This window comes from Paralichthys olivaceus, chromosome 8 (genome assembly GCF_024713975.1).
Source record: "Paralichthys olivaceus isolate ysfri-2021 chromosome 8, ASM2471397v2, whole genome shotgun sequence".
In the NCBI taxonomy this organism is placed as follows: Eukaryota; Metazoa; Chordata; class Actinopteri; order Pleuronectiformes; family Paralichthyidae; genus Paralichthys; species Paralichthys olivaceus.
The window spans coordinates 1,992,910-2,011,219 of record NC_091100.1 but is presented as its reverse complement, the minus strand read 5'-3'; the positions used below and the strand labels follow the sequence as shown (position 1 = coordinate 2,011,219).

Here is an 18,310-nt window from a genome sequence, read left to right as displayed (position 1 = left end):
AGAGAACATGTCTGCTGTATGAAATCCTCTCTGATAATTGTCCTCATGTTGCAAATATACTGTTAAAAAACAAGAGACCTCAGCCGGCCGATTCAGACCTGGATCGGTTTATTGCTACTATTGAATGAACTCATCTTGGAAAAAGCGACACTCAGAAGAATCCAACATGTTTTACAGTCACGTTAAAGAACAACAGCACAGTGAGGAAACAGGTGAAAATGCTACAAGGAGATAAAGTTATATTGTACACACCTCAGTTAATGTTACAGTCATTCAGCTTGTGGAATAATGCACTTCATGGCAAAAAAAAACAACTTTCTTTACCTGCCAGATATAATGAGGTCGGCAAATTCATGAACAGAATTCTCTACACGTACTCGTGTAGCATTGCTACAATACATTTGGACATTTCCTGTAGTAACATGTGTAATACAGTAGGTTTTCTGTATATGATTTTAGTCTGTTGCTGAACATGCCTTTAATAAATGCATACAAAGTTAATAGGTTATACGTAACAATCGTGTGTGTTTTGTTTTTATAATTCCTGACATAAAAGCCTCACACAGTGCTCGGTCAAATCATCACAATCCTCTGGAACAGATTCAAAAAGAAAGGTCTGATGAGAAACACAAGAAAAGCTGCAGTGGCCAGAGGACATGACGTCCGTTCAGACAGACGACAAGCTCAGTCTTGCGCTCAAGTTATAATTTGCTCTGTTGTGATGTTACATTCAAAGAAACAGTATTTGTTCAAGTTCTTGGTCTGATATGTTTCCTGACGTTTAAAACCCACCTGATGTTCTCTTGACAATGCGAACAGATTCAATTTGCAGTACGTCACTAATTTCCCCAAATTTAACCTCGACTGAACGAATATGAGATGAGAACAGAATCAAATGTGACTGGATACGAGATTTAAAGGTGACAGGATTGGAAATTCCCCCATTCCCAAATTCTAAATTATAATAATTCGCCATAAGTCAAATTTATGGTCAAAAGCTTAATGGCTTCTGTTGCACCAGCATTAGCTACTTGCTGTAAGAAAATACAGAATGAAGACCTGCGATGTAAAGGTGCCTCGAAAGGAACAATTTGGTTTTTATGCTTCTTCGGTTCCTAGTTTTACATAAAAAAAGATCTACACTCAAGTTTCCACTGTAAAACTGAAGCCACCATTAGCTTATCTTAGCGTTGCTTAGCATAATGACGGGATATATTGAACCTGCTGCGAGCTCCTGTAAATTAAACTTATTAACACGTCACTGTCAAGTGTAACAACAAGAAGCTGTGATTTTACTTTTTGGGCTAGGCGAGCACATTCTAACGAGCTAACCACCTGCTAGTTGTAGCTTACTTACATGATCAATCTAAACATCTGGACTGAATGAGCATATCTTCAAAATAATAAATTACTTATATGACATTACATTTTTCTATTATCTGAAGCAGAGGGCACTTTTCATTTTCCATATGAAAACCGAATGAGGTCATTTTACTGAGTTAAATAAAGAACATCCATGTTATGATAGAAAACAGTTTCCATAAATACAGATCATTTCTTTTACCACCATGACAAAACAATGTAAAAACAAATAGGGGGGTGAATACTTTTTAGTAGTAAACCACTGAAGTGGATGTGATGCATCAGGCCTCTTACACAGGTGATGTCACATTTGGATAAGAAAGGATGTAACAGTAAAACAGATGATGGCTGGTTTACGATTAAGGTGTTTCAGTTTCAGTTCAGATATCTCACCTATTTGCTCACTAGCTATGTCCCAATTCAGCAGCCACATCCTTCCTTTGTGGACCAAATAGACCACGAAGGCCAAACCAAGATTAGATGGTCTAGTTCCCTATTTGCATTATGAGCTTGTCTCACTCTTACGCTTGCATCGTTAGCTCGCGCTCCTGCACTTACTGCGGTTTAGCCACCAGCATATTTAGCTTGTGCGATGACTGCTTGGATAGACTGAACCTAGAAGGATCCCCTCATTGGATCCCTTATCGTTTGGGATTGGTGGGACGCACTTATCGTCCATATTTGGAGTTTTCGAAATGGGACACAGCTAATGTCACACTTCCATGACACCTTAATAAAATGAGCCTTTGTAAGTTAAGTAATTCCGAGGACAGGTCATGATGTACGATGTGACAAAGGCATATTGTAAAAAAATATCTGCTACAGTGTTCACTGGACAGCTCAGCCCGATTCATCCAACAGAATATTTTGCAATCGAAGGCAATTTACAACAAAAAAACACGAAGAAAAATCTGTCTTTGCCACAAGTCACACAAATGAAAATGAAAGTTGTCTGATTCCTGACTGTGATACTTCTTCCTGATGTTGTTACCACTTCACCAGCAACCCTCGTGTTTTAGTAATATCCATAAGCAGAGTGAACAGCCCTTTTCTGCAGGAGTTACTGTAAATGAAGGGTCCTGAATGAGGCGGGGGGGGGGGGGGGGGGGGGGGGGGGGGGGGGGGGGGGGGGGGGGGGGGGGGGGTTAGGTTGTGTTTCCGTTGCCTCTCTCATGAGGGCAGATGAGCAGTGTGGAGTCCAGGTCCAGACGGAAGGCCGGGTACAGCGGCTGTGAGAACAGGCAACGAAATGTGTACAGAAGCACCACTGTGTCCGACACGCTGTAGAAGGATAACACTCCTTTCTGGCGTTCCAGGAACACGCCGATCCTGGGGCAGGGTGGCGCAGCCACTGTGGTCTTACGGTTGTCATGCCAGGCGGCATATCCTGCGTGTGTGCACCTCAGCCGCCAGGAGTTCTCATTGCGCCCTAAGAGGCAGGGCTTTCCGCCACCTTTACGTCCAATACCTCGATAAGTGACGCCGATGTCGATCCATCCCCCGCCCCTCCACTCCACCTCCCAGTAACTGGCACCACCGAACTGGCCTTCCCTGCACAGGACCTGAGCCACTGAATCGAAGCGCTGTGGGTGAGGGGGGTAGGACTGGGGCTCCTCGCCACAGTGGGCACCCTGGGGCCCCTCCAGGAGAATCAGAGTGGGGTGGGCTGTGTCTGGGTCCAACGACAGACGACACGAAACTGAGAAGAAAGAAAGGAAGTTGATGGAGAAACTTACAGCGAGATATTTTCATAGTCACAATGAGCTGTTACGGCCGGAGGCGGTGCCCCTTTCCCATCATGAATTTAACTCTCTAGTTGAGGTGATGTTAAAGCAGGATGTGGACCCTCAGGTTCAAATTGGACTTTCCATGTCCTGTCGGACCTGATTGGACTTAAAGAGAAATGGTTTTTTATGCTGATGGTGGCACAGAATTGGCTGAAATCAGAATTGCTGGAGACCCTTCAGTCTCTGCTTTTCTGATATTTCTTCAAGTTGTTCCTCTCAGTTCTTTTCCCCAAGTTCAAGAACAGAGTGTGTGTCCCACACCGACAGCATCACGTTAAGCCGCCCATCGTTTCAGCTAACGTTTTGGCACAGCGGGGATAAATGACATGTGGCCTTAATCCTCGTTTGACCAAATTATTTATTTATGTCGAACAAGGTGCTGCTACGCTGTCGTCCCGTCAGCAGGCTTGTTTCTGACGGGACAAGGCGCCAGTCTTAATGATGGACCTGGATGTCATAAATACAGTATGAATGCCATTTGACATCCATCATTGATGAGGATCCAGACTGGGCTCTCAGATTTCCCCGGCCGGACCCTCATTATGTGGTGAACTAGAAGCATGAAGAGGTGAAAGAGAAGAGGAGGAGGGTTGAAGGAAGACAGGAGAGCAAGATGGGGGATGACATGCAGGATAGTCAGACTGAATGAGGGCAACAGGGGGAGAGAAAGATAGAAAGAGAGGAGAAGCGATGCATAGAGAAGAAGAGAGAGAGAAAATTAAATGAAGAGGTCGAGGGTGAAAGACGAAGAATGGTTTGGAGGATATGCCCTGAAAGAAGATGGAGTACTTACACCTGAGGAAAGCTGTCCTCATCCTCTGATCAGCCGGCTGCAGAGACAAAGAGGACAGAGGGAATGACACGGGCACTGCTGGAAAAGGACAAATGACAAAAAGACAAAGAGAGATGTTATTGAACATTTTTGTCCATATTAGAGGAGAAAAAACAGAGGAAATATAAAAATGTGGAAGAAGACCACTAATGAGAGAATCAGGGGAGAGCACAACTTTTCAAGGTTAGAGGGTAAATGTGCCAGCAAGTGTTTTTTATTCAATCAGTATGTTTACATGCACAGAGCAAACCAGTCGTTGCTTTAATGTTTAAAATTTGCTAAATCTGACTTTTTACCCAACAAAGCTCAAATTTGATGTTTGCGCAAGTTAAAGGGTGATTTCACCAAAATGTGCTAAAAACCCATTTCTCCACTTACCCCTTGTGGTAGCATGTTGACCTGCAGGCAGCTGCATTTGCTGAGGTTCGGTGTTCTCCGCACACTGATTTCTGCCACCTCCCCAATACAATGGATACGAATGGTGTTTGATATATTTTCAAATAATAAAACAATACAAATAACGACAAAACAAAATGACAAAACATTGACCCATTTGTCCAAGTTCTCAGTTTTCAATAAAAGTTTTCACAAATCTGCCGTAACTGGGACATGGATGTGACAGTTTTTCAGTTTACAGGTTTTACTTATATCATTTTTTTACCACAAAACACACAAAAAATCTATTTCTTCTATTTCTATTTGATCCTAAATCTATAATTTTTGCTGTAACTGTCACCGAAAAGCCTCCGAGAACTGATCAGTTTAAATAAATTGGAGTTACGCTGAATTCGATGACCTCCAATCAAACTAAACTGACGTGGTGAGGAAGGAGCAGAATCTGGAGATGGTCCAGACGTCGCTCTGTCCTCTTCACCATCCATATTTAACTCGCCCACTGTTCCTCACTGTGTTGAATATCATGTCAAAACAGCAGCCTGGTGAAATGGGTCGGATCTCTCACAGTGTTAGTGTGTGTGTGTGTGTGTGTGTGTGTGTGTGTGTGTGTGTATGTTTCTTGTGCTCACCTTTTACACACTCTCCACCAGACATGTAGTTCTCATTGACTGAAGGAGAAATCAAAGTGTACAATTTGTTATTTTGGAAACATAAATCTACTTCATCCTTTTAATACCATGTGCTCAGGTCTTTAAAATGACCCTACGAGCATTGGGAGTATTCCATATATTTATTAGTGCGTTGCATCACATCATATCTCACATTCTTTGGGTCATTCTTTGTACCTGCACGGCTGATTTTGTCCACCTCCTCCCTGCAGACCTCCTCCATTCGGCTGCGGAAGTGGCACAGCGCTCTCCTGGCGCCGCTGAAGGCCTCTGTGGGCAAGCTGGGGGCTCTGGAGTGCCGACCAGAGGCGAGCGGGACGCACAGCAGAGGAGCCACCTGAGCCGAGTGAAAGAGAAAGAGTGGAAAATACAGCCTGGCGTCACATCTGCATCCCAGCACCACCCCTCCCTCCTTAATTCCTTGTGCAATTGAATTTGAAAATAGCACCTCGGCAGGTGCTGTCTTTTTCCACTGGTCACTGCTGACTCATTCTCTCCTCTCATCCATTCTTCCTCCTCCATCCCCCATCTACAGACTAATCTCTCTGGGTGTTTCTACTCTGGTGAGTTCTTAGTTTCCAGGATGCATTAGATCTAATGGATGAATATCAAATGCAATAATTGACAATGCATTTCTTGTCTTCTGGTATGAACCTCTCAGGGAGGATAAAAGTACATAGAGTTTATCTCCCGTTAAGTGGAGCGAGCTACATGTAGGTTTATTGTTTAAATCATGCAGCTGTTCATTGATCCGTTTCCTCTCAATAATATCAGGCAGAATCTGTCTTTTTCATCAGTGATGATGAAGACGAGGTTGCAACACAGTCCAGGTCTGTGGAACTTTCTACATCAGTCCTGAATCATCATTTTCCAAACCAATTATGTGTAGAGATTTAAAAACAAAAGCCTAAGACGAGTTCACAGTGGATTTATTGGATGGTTGTAAAAACAACAGATCATTTTCTACATCAGTCACATGTTTGTCCTCCCTCTGTGTGTCTTCCCTAGTTTCTCCCTCTTGGCTCTGTCCTCTCTCCCTTTTCCTTTTTCCTCCTCACCTGCAAGAAGTGTGTGTTGTTGTCAGTTTGCAGCAGCTGACTGATCTCTTCGTCTCTCCTCCTCAGCTCCTCCACGTCTTTCTCCAGCATCTCGATGTCGCGCTCGGCCCTCCCCACCACCGCTCGCTCCTTCGCCTCCAGCCTCGCTCGAACCTACGGCACAGGAGCAGAGGATGTGGAGCACCTACAGGACTGTGGGTGTAGCAGAGACGCACCGAGCAGGAATCAAAGAACCAGTGTACGGCTGCACATGGGTGCAGAGCGGAGGGTCGATTCTGTGAGATGATAAATTAAGTATTTATTGTTTTATCTAAGATTTAATATACTATGGTCAAGATACTACTTTGGTCGGTTTAACAAAAATATAAGAATTTTAATTTTTTTAGAACCGAAAGTATTTAGCTGTTGATTATTATTATACATAGGAAAATTGTGAATTTTTAACTTCTACTTTAAACTTCTAATGTTTTTAAGGCTCACTGCAATTACTAAAACTATTAAATCTGACCAATAAGGATTTTCGGTGTTTGGAAGTAACAAACCTCTGATACTAATATATCGGCTGACAACTAAGATGTTGTTATCAAACTCTTATGACACAGAAATGTGACTGAGGCCTAATATTGAACTTTACAATAAATACTAATACAACCAAATATATAACTTAAATTAAGAAAGTTCCCATAAATGCATCGATTTTTCTGCTTTGTTTATTCTGTAAAATAAAAGTTTTTCTATTGGCAAAGAATGTTGATACCAGTGTGTCTGTGAAAGGATCAAATCATCGGGTCGATTAAATCGGCTTGGCTCTAAACTCTGCACCTCCTGTTCAGACTCCTCCTCACCTCTGCCTTGGTTTTCTCCAGACGAACGGACATGTCAGCAAACAGAGCTTCACTGTCCTCCAGAACAGCCGACGCTGACACCTGAATACAATGGAACAGCAGTTAAGAGTCAAACTCATACTTAAAGACACCATGGTACACAGCCAATTAACTGTATCATGAACTGTAAATCCAAACAAACGTAGACTCGCTGGACAAAATGCCAAACATCAGCTCACTAACCAGTGGGGGACGTGTGGGTCACATTCACACACACATCCACTCATGCATTCACACATGGGGGGATCAGGGGTTCAATGTCCTGCCCAAGGACGGTTCAAACATTAACATTCAGACAGGATGAGCAGGGGATCGAACCCCCGACCTGCTCTACCTCCTGAGCCACAACGTAAACAATGATGTCAAACTACTATAGGACACTTCCTTAGAAAAAAGCAAATCGCATAATGTTAAATTAAACCTTGATGTTTCTCCAATATCCTGTTTCGAGAGAAATTACAATTTATAAGATAAAGTGAGTAAAACTCTTAAATCTGCCATTTTGAGTTAATTCCTTCGTGTGTTGTTATTACACACGTGCATGATAAACTAAATAAATCACACACGCTTTCTACACAACCACATGGAATAAGGTTTGTTTAGATTTTGAAGCATAACAACAATATTTTGTCCAAGATTTTCTGTGAGAAAACTAAACAACTCAGATTCAGATTCTCGGGTTCACGTGGCTTTGGTGAGAAATGATCCTCCGCAGAAAGGAGCACAGGCAGAAATGACTTGAGGTCAATGTGAGTGTGATGCTGTCTTGAGCTGATGAAGTGGTTTTCCACTGCAGCCCGAGCAGCCGCAGAGCGGATGGACGGAGATAAAGCTCGAGAGGAGGGAGGAGGGAAGGTTTTACTGGAAGACGGAGGGAGTGGCAGAGACGACGGGGATAGAGAGAGAGGCGATGGTTTGTGTTGTGCCCGTACGTCTGTGTAAATGTCAAGACGAGTCTATTTCTGTCACCTTCACCTCAGAGCGCTTTAAATAGCTGCCACTGCACAACACCACTGTTTACATTACATCATGTTAAAGCTGCCTGAATAACGTTCCTCCATGCTGAGATCCCCGTTGATCACGTGACGTCACCCAGTGGTTTGTGAGCTGCATTTTCAAGCCTCAAGTTTGACTTTTAGTCCAGCGCCATCTTGGTTTTATTGAACCAGAAGTAACCATATTTGGAGGAGCGGGGGGGTGGAGCCTGACCGAGGGCATGAGGACACTGCACGCCCATCGCACGTTGTTGTGCCGCGTCGGATATTCTGACTTTAAATTTCCGACTTCCAAGCGCTCCAATGCACGGTGATGGGACGGCGTCAAATGTAAACGAACCGTTCCATTGCACGTTTCAAGTCAAAGATTTTGACATCCAAGTTGTCTGGAACGCAGCAATGCCTGTTTTACATGATCGTATCGATAAATGAAACAATAAGGTCGGAGGTGTATGATTCTGATGGTTGCGGACAAACAGAAACCAGTTGTAGATTCCAGTCTCTACTCATGGTGACCGTACGTTATCTGTAAAAAACCTGGATGAGCAGGGAAGCTTGTGTGTGTGTCACCTTCAGGGACTCTAAGCTCTGTCGAAACTCTTCTATCTCTCGCTCTCCGATCCGAATCCTCCCCTGAAACATCCGCTGAGACTCCTGGAGCTGGAGCTGACACACAGACAGACACAGACAATTATTAGATAACAAGACAGAGACGGCATTTTGTTCATTTCAAGACATTCTGTAGAATATTGTTCCGCAATATCTATCAGACGAAAACAGCTCAGCTTACTTCTGCTGTGCTACGATACAGGGCCATGCAGTTCATCCTTCCTACACAAACAATACTCTCTTTGGAAAACACGTGTCCCAGTAACTGCAAGAGTACTACAGGGCTTAATGAGGCCGCTCGTTAACTGGAGAATCAGATCAATGAATGATGAATTTCACTTTATGTTTGGTTCAAATTAAAGAGTCAAAATATCAAAATATATCAATGTTCTTCTATAAACCTCTGAGATAATGTCTGTCTGATGATTCGTGTATAATGACAAAAGGAAATTTAATTAAAACAGATTACTTAAAATGAAATTCATTTATTGGACATGATATTTTAGAAGGATTCAGTCCAGGGGTCACAGTCATGAATCAAGACAACAGTAATGTTTGATTCTAATATCTGGTATCTTCTGAAAGCTCTTCATCTCAAATCTACAGATCAGATATGATTAACATTCAAAAACGGTTCCTCGGGTGTAAAGAGTCCAGGAACCCTTTGTTTTAAAGTCTCTGAACCATCAGTGGGAATAAAAATGTCCCCTCTGATTGATTAACTGAGGGTGAAGGTTTGTGTTCTGAGTCTTGATGAACCGTCTTCAGTGAAACCTCGTGTGTGTCTTCACCTGTCTCCTGGTTCTCTGAGCGTCCGCCCCGTGCAGCTCCTCCTGATCGGCCTCACACAGCAGACAGTCCCCGCTCCACTCCACCGCGGCCTCGGTGCCGCTGCCCGCGGGCTCCAGGCCGAGCCGGTGCTGAGCGCACAGCCGCTCCGCCGGACACTCCACCGCCGCCACCAGCTTGTGCCGCCGCAGGGTGCCGACCTCCCGGTGCGGCAGGACGTGGAGCTCGCAGAAGGACGCCAGGCACACCAGGCACGACTTGACCGCCCGCAGCCTCCCCTCCGCGGGGCAGAAGTCGCACGGCACCTCCCCGACCCCCAGCAGGTAGAGCTGCGGCGCCACCACCATCTCGCTCAGCTTGAGTTTGTCGACCACCTCGGCGAGCACCGTGTTCCTCCGGAGCACCGGCCGAGGGCTGAACGTCTCCCGGCACTGAGGGCAGCTGAGCTGGGCCGCCTCCGCCTGGTCCCAGTAGCTGTTGACGCAGTCCATGCAGTAGGTGTGTCCGCAGGGGATGGACACCGGGTCCGTCAGCAGCTCCAGGCAGATGGGGCACCGGAACTGACTCTCCGTCACCGAGATGTTGGCCCGGGCCATGTCCTCCTCCTCCTCCGCCGGGCTCCGTGACCTCCGTCCGCCCGGAGAGGATCCAGCTGCTGGGTGTGGAGCGGAGGGAGGAGTCAACAAAAACAGGAACAGCCCTTCCGCCGTGTCAGCGTCCCTCCCCACGCTGCCCTCAGTGCTGTCTGACAGGCAGCGAAAAGGAGGAGGATTCAAAAAAAAACATGGAACAAAATCCTTTTTTCTCTCAGTGAATGAAATTTTGTTCTTCATATTTTACATTTGACATTTTTTGTTCTTGTAATATCCGTGTGAATACAATAAAAAACTATGGGAGCACATTTCCCGTCGCTGTGATAAAAAAAAAAATTAAATCCTTGAAGTCATTATAATGAGAAACTTTCTCAAAGTCATGACATCTGAAAATTGCTTTAATACTTTACTTGGAATACTTTTTCAAAAGGCCAATTTTTTATGATATCCTCACAATCTTTATTCGACTGTACAAACAAATATAGGAGCAGGAGATGTAGCATATGTGTGACCTGAGTAATACATATCACTAGAAGTTTAATTCTGAGGTGATGAATGGTCATTGTGGCGTGAAATAAGTCTGCAGAAACAGGTACTATCTCAATGACAGTCTCTAGTTTTGTTGTTTGAAATTCCGATTCAATTTCTTCATAATAAAGGTTTACTTAATATTCACAGACTGGTTATGACAATTCCTTATTAAAGACGATATCTTATAAAGACTGTACAAACAGCCGAAGAGAAGGACAACAAATCTACTCGCTGCTGCAGTTCCACTCATAGTAGCTGCTGCTCTCATCTGTGACATCAAACTATTCAAACGTCCACAGATAAATAATGTGCACAAGACGAAACTCAGTCACATCACAGACACATCTACCTACAACACAGGAGAGTCTGAGAGTAAAGACGGACTCTGTAAGAACAAGAAGTAAAACTGTTAAATACATCAACTTCCTTCCTCTTTATATTTACATGCATGCTGAGTCAAGTCAGTGTTAGATTAAACTTTAAAAAAAGTAACTTGTGATTCGTACAAACTCTGAACTTCTTCATTTAACAGAGTGAGAAACGACTTTATTGTCTTCTGTTCATATCAAACCTGTATCGTCCACATCACACTGAAACAAGGAAGACAATTTAAGGAGATTTGAGAAAAACTGGTGTTTTTTATCTCATCATTTCAGTGTCTCATTAAAATGCAATAAAGATTTATATCAAAAAGACAAATTAAAGAAAGATTTAAAATTGAACTTGAAAATAACTAAATAAACAAAAGACCAGAAACATATGAAAGAATCATAAAATCACGATACATAATGATTGATTTCCTTCTGCGTATTGTAATGACCACATTAATATCATGTAGAAGACACGAGATGTTACGACACCCTCAAAGGCTCATCACAAAGACGTCCAACATGGTTCAGGGGGGAAACAGTAAAAAAACAAGTCCATTCATTGCAGAAAAGACAAGAAGCTCAACAACAGGCCGGCAAAATGGAGAAAAGAAGGAAAAGCCAACACATCAACCCACAAAGAGTCGTAGGATCTGAGAATCTTCCTTCAACCTAAACCAACATCAGAACTAAAGCAAACAGAAATAAAGCCGTGAACACTGGACGACAGGACCCATCAGAAAAGAACAAGAAAAGAAACAACACAATAAAACTCTTGCTCTAAAGGTCATGCTGTACAAACTGCTGCTGTAACCGCGGATGGAAAGAGAGAGACTTCCTGTCCCCTCTTAAATACTTTCAGCGTCTTGTACGGATGTACTCTGAAGTCATCCATCTTTGTTATTGTTGTCACAGTGGCTCTGATGCTTCACACCAGCTCTTCCTGCTCCTCTGTGTCTTCTGTCTCTGCTGCAGCCGTGACGTTCTCATACTCAGGACAATCGTCTGACTGATGGAGGAGAGATGATAAATATTAAGCCTCACTGGACTTTATTCATGAAACCTGCATATAATCACAGTTCATTCCAAATGTTTAGAACGTTATAGCGCCCCCTGTCCATTTGTCTGTTTGTTTATCAGCAGGATTGAGCAAAAACATTTTGGGGCAGATTCAGACAAAGTAGCTGATCCAAGAAATGTTTCATCTCCTTCTTTAACATTGAGATGAAAACAGTGATACCCAGTGGTTCTTTTGGCCTCACTGTCTCTCACCTCCATCTCCACAGCTTCATTCACTTCTGATTTCAAGCTCAGAGTTTTCTTCATCCTGGATCCAAAACAACAACAAACAACATTTTACAAAATGAACTTCAGAACTAAAACTAGTGTTTGAAGACATTTGAAGAGACAGTGAAAGAGCAGAGGGTGAACTGATGGATTTTTATTCTTGTACCTCGTCCACAGAGTCCAGACAAGCACTGGAACCAGCACGACCACCAGAGTCAGCCTGATGATATTCATGATTATTACTGACTCCCCTAGACAACAGATAGGAGACATTAGCAGTGTGGTGAGACTGATGACTCCGTTTGCCAGGTGATGCTGTTGGTCAGTCAGTATTGTTCATGTGCAATATGATGGGCTTGATATACAGCTATGAGACATCTGCAAATCCTGAGTATTGATGGTTTAAGGTTCTGGAGCAAAGAAAAGGAGGCGGGGTGTAGGCTGTAAGAGTCCGAGTGCTTAAATCACCTGCTCCAACAGTCACATGTAAGGAGGCGTCACTACGTCCTCGTCTGTTCTGAGCCTCACACCGATAATTTCCACCATGTTCAGCTGTGATATTAGTGATGGTGAAGTTTTGTCCTGATGCTCTTGGTGAGTCCTCGTCCTCCTTGTACCAGGTGTGTTGAGCTGCTGGGTTAGCATCACTGCTGCAGGTCAGAGTCACTGAGCTGCCCTCCATGATCTCACCAGAGGGACTCACTGACACAGAGGGAACCTTTGGAGCGTCTGGTGTCAAACATGCAAGATCATGAAATCAAGTGATCAGAACATTATTCCTCATCATATAAAGGATAGATGGCTCATAAGTGATGTCACAAAGAAGCTAGAGAATGACATCATGCCTACTTAAAGCAGCATTTCCTGCTGTATCCCTGCCTCTAATAGGACTATAGAGACGACCTCAAGCTTATATACATGAAAAATAATCTATGATCACATGGTGGGAATGTCGTCACTATGAATTTAGAAAATGACGTCATATAGTGTAGTGATGCAACAACAGATGTTTCCAGCCCAGTCCCTTTGTTTGTTGGTTGTTGATCTGAAGCAAGATTTCACCAAACGAGTGGATTAGCATGAAACTTGAAGGTAGGATGAGGTACGGGTCAGGGAAGAACGCACAACACTTTGGTTTGAATCCCGATAACTTTCTGTAAGAATGCGAGACAGGGCTGGGTTTCATGGATATGTCCATGTTTTCTACTCACACTGGACGTCTAAGTGAAGAGACGTGGAGTTGATCTGTCCGTACTGATTCTCAGACTTGCAGGAGTAGACCCCGCTGTCCCCAGAGCTGATGGAGGAGAGACGATAAACGCCCTCTGGTCCTTGAAGCAGAGTTCGGTCCTCCTTGTACCAGGTGTGTTCAGCTGCTGGGTTAGCATCACTGCTGCAGGTCAGAGTCACTGAGCTGCCCTCCATGATCTCACCAGAGGGACTCACTGACACAGAGGACGACTGTGGAGCATCTGGATTTACATGGATTTGAATGGATTTGAATGGAGAGTTGCAGCATCTGGAATTTTGAAGATCTGCAAAACCTCTCAGCTTTTGAATATTTCCAAATATTTACTCACATTTCACATTTATGACGACATGTTTAGACGCTGTCTTCCACAGCTCATTCTCAGCTGTGCAGTAAAACTCTCCAGAGTCAGAAAACTGGATGGAGCTGAAAACCAGCTGTGCTCCTGTGTTGAACAAAGTCTGGTTGTTTTTGTACCAGGCGTATGCAGGGGGTGGGTTAGCATCACTGCTGCAGGTCAGAGACACAGAGCTGTCCTTCATCATGTCTCCAGTTTGACTCAGCTGCAGTAAAGGAACCTTCAGAGCATCTGCAGGATATAAACAGATCTTTACATGAGAATGTGTCTTTATAGAATATAGTCTTTTAATAGTTTGCAGCTGTCCACGGCGCTCACCATCTTTAGAAGAGTGTTTGATTTACTTTTGGACACAGGAAGGCCTCCTTTAGTGTTTAGTACTTTTACACAGTAATTATTGTTTGTATTAAATACAGACTTCACAAATCTGAACATGTCCCCTCTGTCTTGGGAATCACTGTGTGTTATTTGCATGTGTCCTGTTCACACACATGCAAAATCTGAAGGGAAAAGATGAGCCACTGTGATTAAATCTTTCATGTCACGCACTCTGAACACACACATCTGAGTATTGTGTTATTAAAGGGACCCTGTAAATATCTTGCTTCACCTTCGCTGCCTTTGCTGAAGCATTGATGAACAAGGGAGTTTTGTAAATGTGTTTTCACTGAGCTTGTGGTCTGTCAAGTCATCTTATAACACCTGAGCTTATTGATATGATCCTTTTCATATCTTTCTCAGTGTTCTATTATTTCATCTTTTTCATTTGATCTCTTTTTACCTGCCCTCGATGTTTCCTCATTTCAAATTTACCAGACCGATGATAGCTTTTTCTCACTTCCTGTTATATTGTCTTTCTCTGTGCGTGGATGGGTGGGGGTGGTTTTTATTTGCTTCATTGCTCTTATTCTGTATTCAGTTCCATATGAAAAGTGCTTTAATAACAAAGCTGGATTTAGTCTTTTCAAGGGACAATTATTCAAATATAGAAAGTCACCAGACTCAACCTTCCAAGTTTCCACACGGGACATTTTGGAGTAAACTCACACACAGGGGACGAGCGGTGATGCTCATAAGCACAGGAATAGTTGTTTTCAGGTTGAAGGAATTCTCTTAAAGTTGGAGACGTTTCCCCTTCAATTTTTATTCCATTCTTGAACCAGACAAAGGAGGGACGAGCAGAGAGACGACAGCTGCTGTGACAAGTCAGTGTTGGACCAATCGGAGAGCAGATCACCTGAACATCTGGATCTGTCAACAGGAAACACACATGTCACATAGAAGCAGCTGTGGGACCCCCAGGTTGAGAACCACTGAACAACATAATGACTTAGTGTTCCTCAGTACCTGTGACAGTCAGAGTGGTGCCAGGTAAACTGCTATTCCATTCAGACCTCTGTGATTTGAATCTGAACTGATACTGGGCTGAATCGCTCAGTCTCAGTTCATTTATTCTCAGAGTGGAGCGCCCTCGCTCTGTTTCAAAGACCTGAACACGATGTTTGAACTCTGGGACTTGGAGTAAGTCCACAGGTCGAGGGCGATACTGCTGCACATCCTTACGTTCAACAACGAACCAGAATTTAGATGTGATAGAATATTGGGGACTGTAACTGCAAGAGATGTTAACTGATGAGCCTTTAAAGGCACAGATGTTTCTGTCCATGTAATTCACTCTGTCACATGAATTTCCATGAACACCTGAAAAACAGAAACCATTTGATTATCACCATGACAACTATAATCTTTACTGCTGTAATTAACAGTAATTCACAGTCGGCTGTTGCCCACGTCACAGAATAAACAATGCAGAAAAGATGCTACATTATGCTTTACAGAAAACAGCTATGACATTTAAATTCAAGCTACATATGTGCTTTTATTAGTGATCGGACTTTATTACCTCTGCCAGGAGGTTATGTTTTCACCCCAGTCTGTTGGTTGGTTTGTGTGCGTGCACAATTACGCAAAAATAACTGGAAAGATTTTGGTGCAGATCCAGGATTTTTCTTTCACTTTCTTTAGCATTGCGAGATCGTGTTTTTCAACATTTCTGCGTTTCTCTGGATATAATTCATGGATCTTGATGGAAAGAATCTGACATATTTAGAGGACTGATATCGATGAGTGTGTGAAATCTGGTGCAGCTTGATTTAATCTGAAGGGTTTGTTGGGCCTTGGTGGAGGAATGTGCTCTACTAGTCATTCAAGTTAATGGTTAAACTGTAGAATATTTATCATAAAGGTTTGATAACAAACATCTTAGGAATCATTGACAATGGTTTTTTAATATATTTCAGCTGATATCATTTTTTTACTCCGTAGATCATTTCAGCATCAGGCCTCAAATCCATTTCAGACTCTAGTCAGGGTGCAGTGTTTTAGATCAAAAGGTTCAAAGAGCATAAAATCATTGGTCATTGGAAGAAGTAAACTCACACACTGGAGCAGAGGGGAAATCCTCGTGACCTCTCACAGCACAGGAAAAGCTGTCTCTTGAATAAAAGTATTCGTTATATGAAGATTCTTCTCCCCATGTTTTTTGTCCGTTCTTGTACCAGATGTAGGACGGACTGGGAGTTGGAGAACAACTGGTTTTACACTCCACATGTGACCATGAACAGGCTTCCCAATGGCAATTTGACGATTTTTTGCTGAGCACCTGGACACCTGTGTTAGTAAAGAAACACACACATCATTTTAGACAGAGCTGTCCACATAAACAAACCATAGATTCACTGTTTCCAACTAAGATGTTACCTGTGACGGACAAAGTGACTCCAGGTGACCCAGTAAATCTACCAGTCGGTTGGTTTGTTATGAACCTGAACTTGTACTCAGCCGAGTCGCTCTCTCTCAGGTCTGTGATGGTCAGATTGCAGGTGTGGTTTCCACAGTGATACTGCACACGACCTGCGTACTCAGAGACTGCTCTCAGATCCTCAGGTTCACTATTCTGCAGGTTAGTAAACCAGAACATTTGCTCCACTGCAACATCATGGTCATTTATTCTTGGTGGGTGCATGTAGGTGCAGTGTATTTGCACCTTCGATCCTTTTACAGCACAGATCTTAGTAGGAGTGCACGTCACTCCCCAGACATTCTCACACTGTACCACTGAAACACAGAGAATCAGATTCATAACGACACCAGAGACGATTATTTGACTTTTTCATTTTTCTAGAAAAGAAACACATTTCCATCAGCAGCATTCCATAGCATTTCAATGAATGACTCCACACACTGATGACAATTCCTGCATCGAGAGGAGAGTCATGATACTACTACTACTACTACTGTTACTACTACTACTACTGTTACTACTACTACTACTGTTACTGTTTCAGAATCTGCAATACTTAGATCTTTAGATGATAGAAACTCAGATTTGTCTGAAAAAATTTGAAGGATTAAAAATAATACTGATGATAATTAATTTATATATTTTCTATCTGCACCACTTTACAGGTGGAGATCTGAAAATGAACGAATGGTTCATTTATATTTTTACTTTCTTTCTCAAACTCACTTCAGATGAATCAGAAGTCCGAGTGTAAAATAGACTGACAACATAAATGTAGACGTACAGTACCTGGCACACTGAGGAGGAGGAGAACAAATCCACTCGCTGCTGCAGTTCCACTCATAGTAGCTGCTGCTCTCATCTGTGACTTCAAACTATTCAAACGTCCACAGATAAATAATGTGCACAAGACGAAACCCAGTCACATCACAGACACGTCTACCTACAACACAGGAGAGTCTGAGAGTAAAGACGGAATCTGTAAGAACAAGAAGAAGTCAAACTGATAAATACACCAACTTCCTTCCTCTTTATATTTACATGCATGCTGAGTCAAATAGTGTTAAACTGTTGTTTGAACGAGTGTGAGAAACAACTTTAGTGTCTTCTGTTCATATCAAACCTGTATCGTCCACATCACAAGAACAATTCAAGTGTCTTAAAAAGATGCAGTCCACTGTGTTTCAGAAACATGAAATAAAAGCACATGAAGAGAGAGAGAGAGGAATCAAAGACACATTTAAGAGGAATTAGAAAATAAATGACAACTACTTCCACTGACATGGAAGATGCAGGGTTTATGACCAATGCTGCAGCCAGCCACCAGGGGGTGACAGATATGATTTGGCTTCACTTTGGGGGAGCAGTCATGTTTTCCATCTTCATAAACAGTCTGTGTATCAAACGTGAAGTTGAGGGAATATTAGACGTTCATTTGAGTTACAACTTCCTGTTTCATGGTGAAACATCAAAGTTTGACACGTCACCATGGAAACATGAAGTGTTCTGTGTTCCTTGATGAGCGGGTGTCACTTCTGCAACGATCTCCTGTTACATCTTCAAAATGTTCTGACCGGAGCTTTAATCGTCCAGAAACATGAGGAGGTTTAAAATTGTTGACCTAGTTTTTACGTCAGGTACTTCATGTTTCTCAGCTGAATACCTCAACAGTCCTTACCCAACCTTAAGCTAACTCTGTTGTGGTTGAACCTGGGAAATATCTTCAACTATGGGAAAAGAA

At 42.9% G+C, this 18,310-nt stretch overlaps 2 protein-coding genes across 14 annotated transcripts; both read right to left on the bottom strand.

The window, feature by feature from the left end:
* Nucleotides 1-91: 91 nt before the first annotated feature.
* LOC109645163 (E3 ubiquitin/ISG15 ligase TRIM25-like) lies at nt 92-10,064 on the bottom strand. 7 transcript variants are annotated; one of them, XM_020110698.2, is made up of 9 exons: nt 9,383-10,064; nt 8,553-8,648; nt 6,949-7,029; nt 6,104-6,256; nt 5,223-5,382; nt 5,007-5,045; nt 4,360-4,437; nt 3,943-4,017; nt 92-3,061 (listed from the first exon to the last, which is right to left on the bottom strand). In XM_020110698.2, the coding sequence occupies exons 1-9, from the start codon at nt 9,974-9,976 to the stop codon at nt 2,508-2,510; spliced, it is 1,830 nt and encodes a 609-aa protein (XP_019966257.1). In that variant the 5' UTR covers nt 9,977-10,064; the 3' UTR covers nt 92-2,507. The 7 variants fall into 7 exon arrangements, with proteins under 7 accessions (XP_019966257.1, XP_019966256.1, XP_069386267.1 ...); XM_020110697.2 differs by having other exon boundaries at nt 3,943-4,020; nt 9,383-10,063; XM_069530166.1 differs by having other exon boundaries at nt 3,943-3,979; nt 9,383-10,063.
* Nucleotides 10,065-11,020: 956 nt separating this feature from the next.
* Nucleotides 11,021-17,748, bottom strand: LOC138411149 (B-cell receptor CD22-like). 7 transcript variants are annotated; one of them, XM_069530160.1, is made up of 12 exons: nt 17,693-17,722; nt 17,359-17,548; nt 16,527-16,883; nt 16,206-16,436; nt 15,114-15,467; nt 14,814-15,017; nt 13,740-13,997; nt 13,371-13,631; nt 12,628-12,888; nt 12,326-12,410; nt 12,145-12,199; nt 11,021-11,881 (listed from the first exon to the last, which is right to left on the bottom strand). In XM_069530160.1, exons 2-12 carry the CDS (start codon nt 17,429-17,431, stop codon nt 11,801-11,803), a joined length of 2,220 nt encoding a protein of 739 aa, XP_069386261.1. In that variant the 5' UTR covers nt 17,432-17,548; nt 17,693-17,722; the 3' UTR covers nt 11,021-11,800. The 7 variants fall into 7 exon arrangements, with proteins under 7 accessions (XP_069386261.1, XP_069386262.1, XP_069386260.1 ...); XM_069530161.1 differs by lacking the exon at nt 11,021-11,881 and having other exon boundaries at nt 11,889-12,199; nt 16,527-16,722; nt 16,813-16,883; nt 17,693-17,726; XM_069530159.1 differs by lacking the exon at nt 11,021-11,881 and having other exon boundaries at nt 11,889-12,199; nt 17,359-17,512; nt 17,693-17,748.
* Between the last annotated feature and the right edge of the window lie 562 nt (nt 17,749-18,310).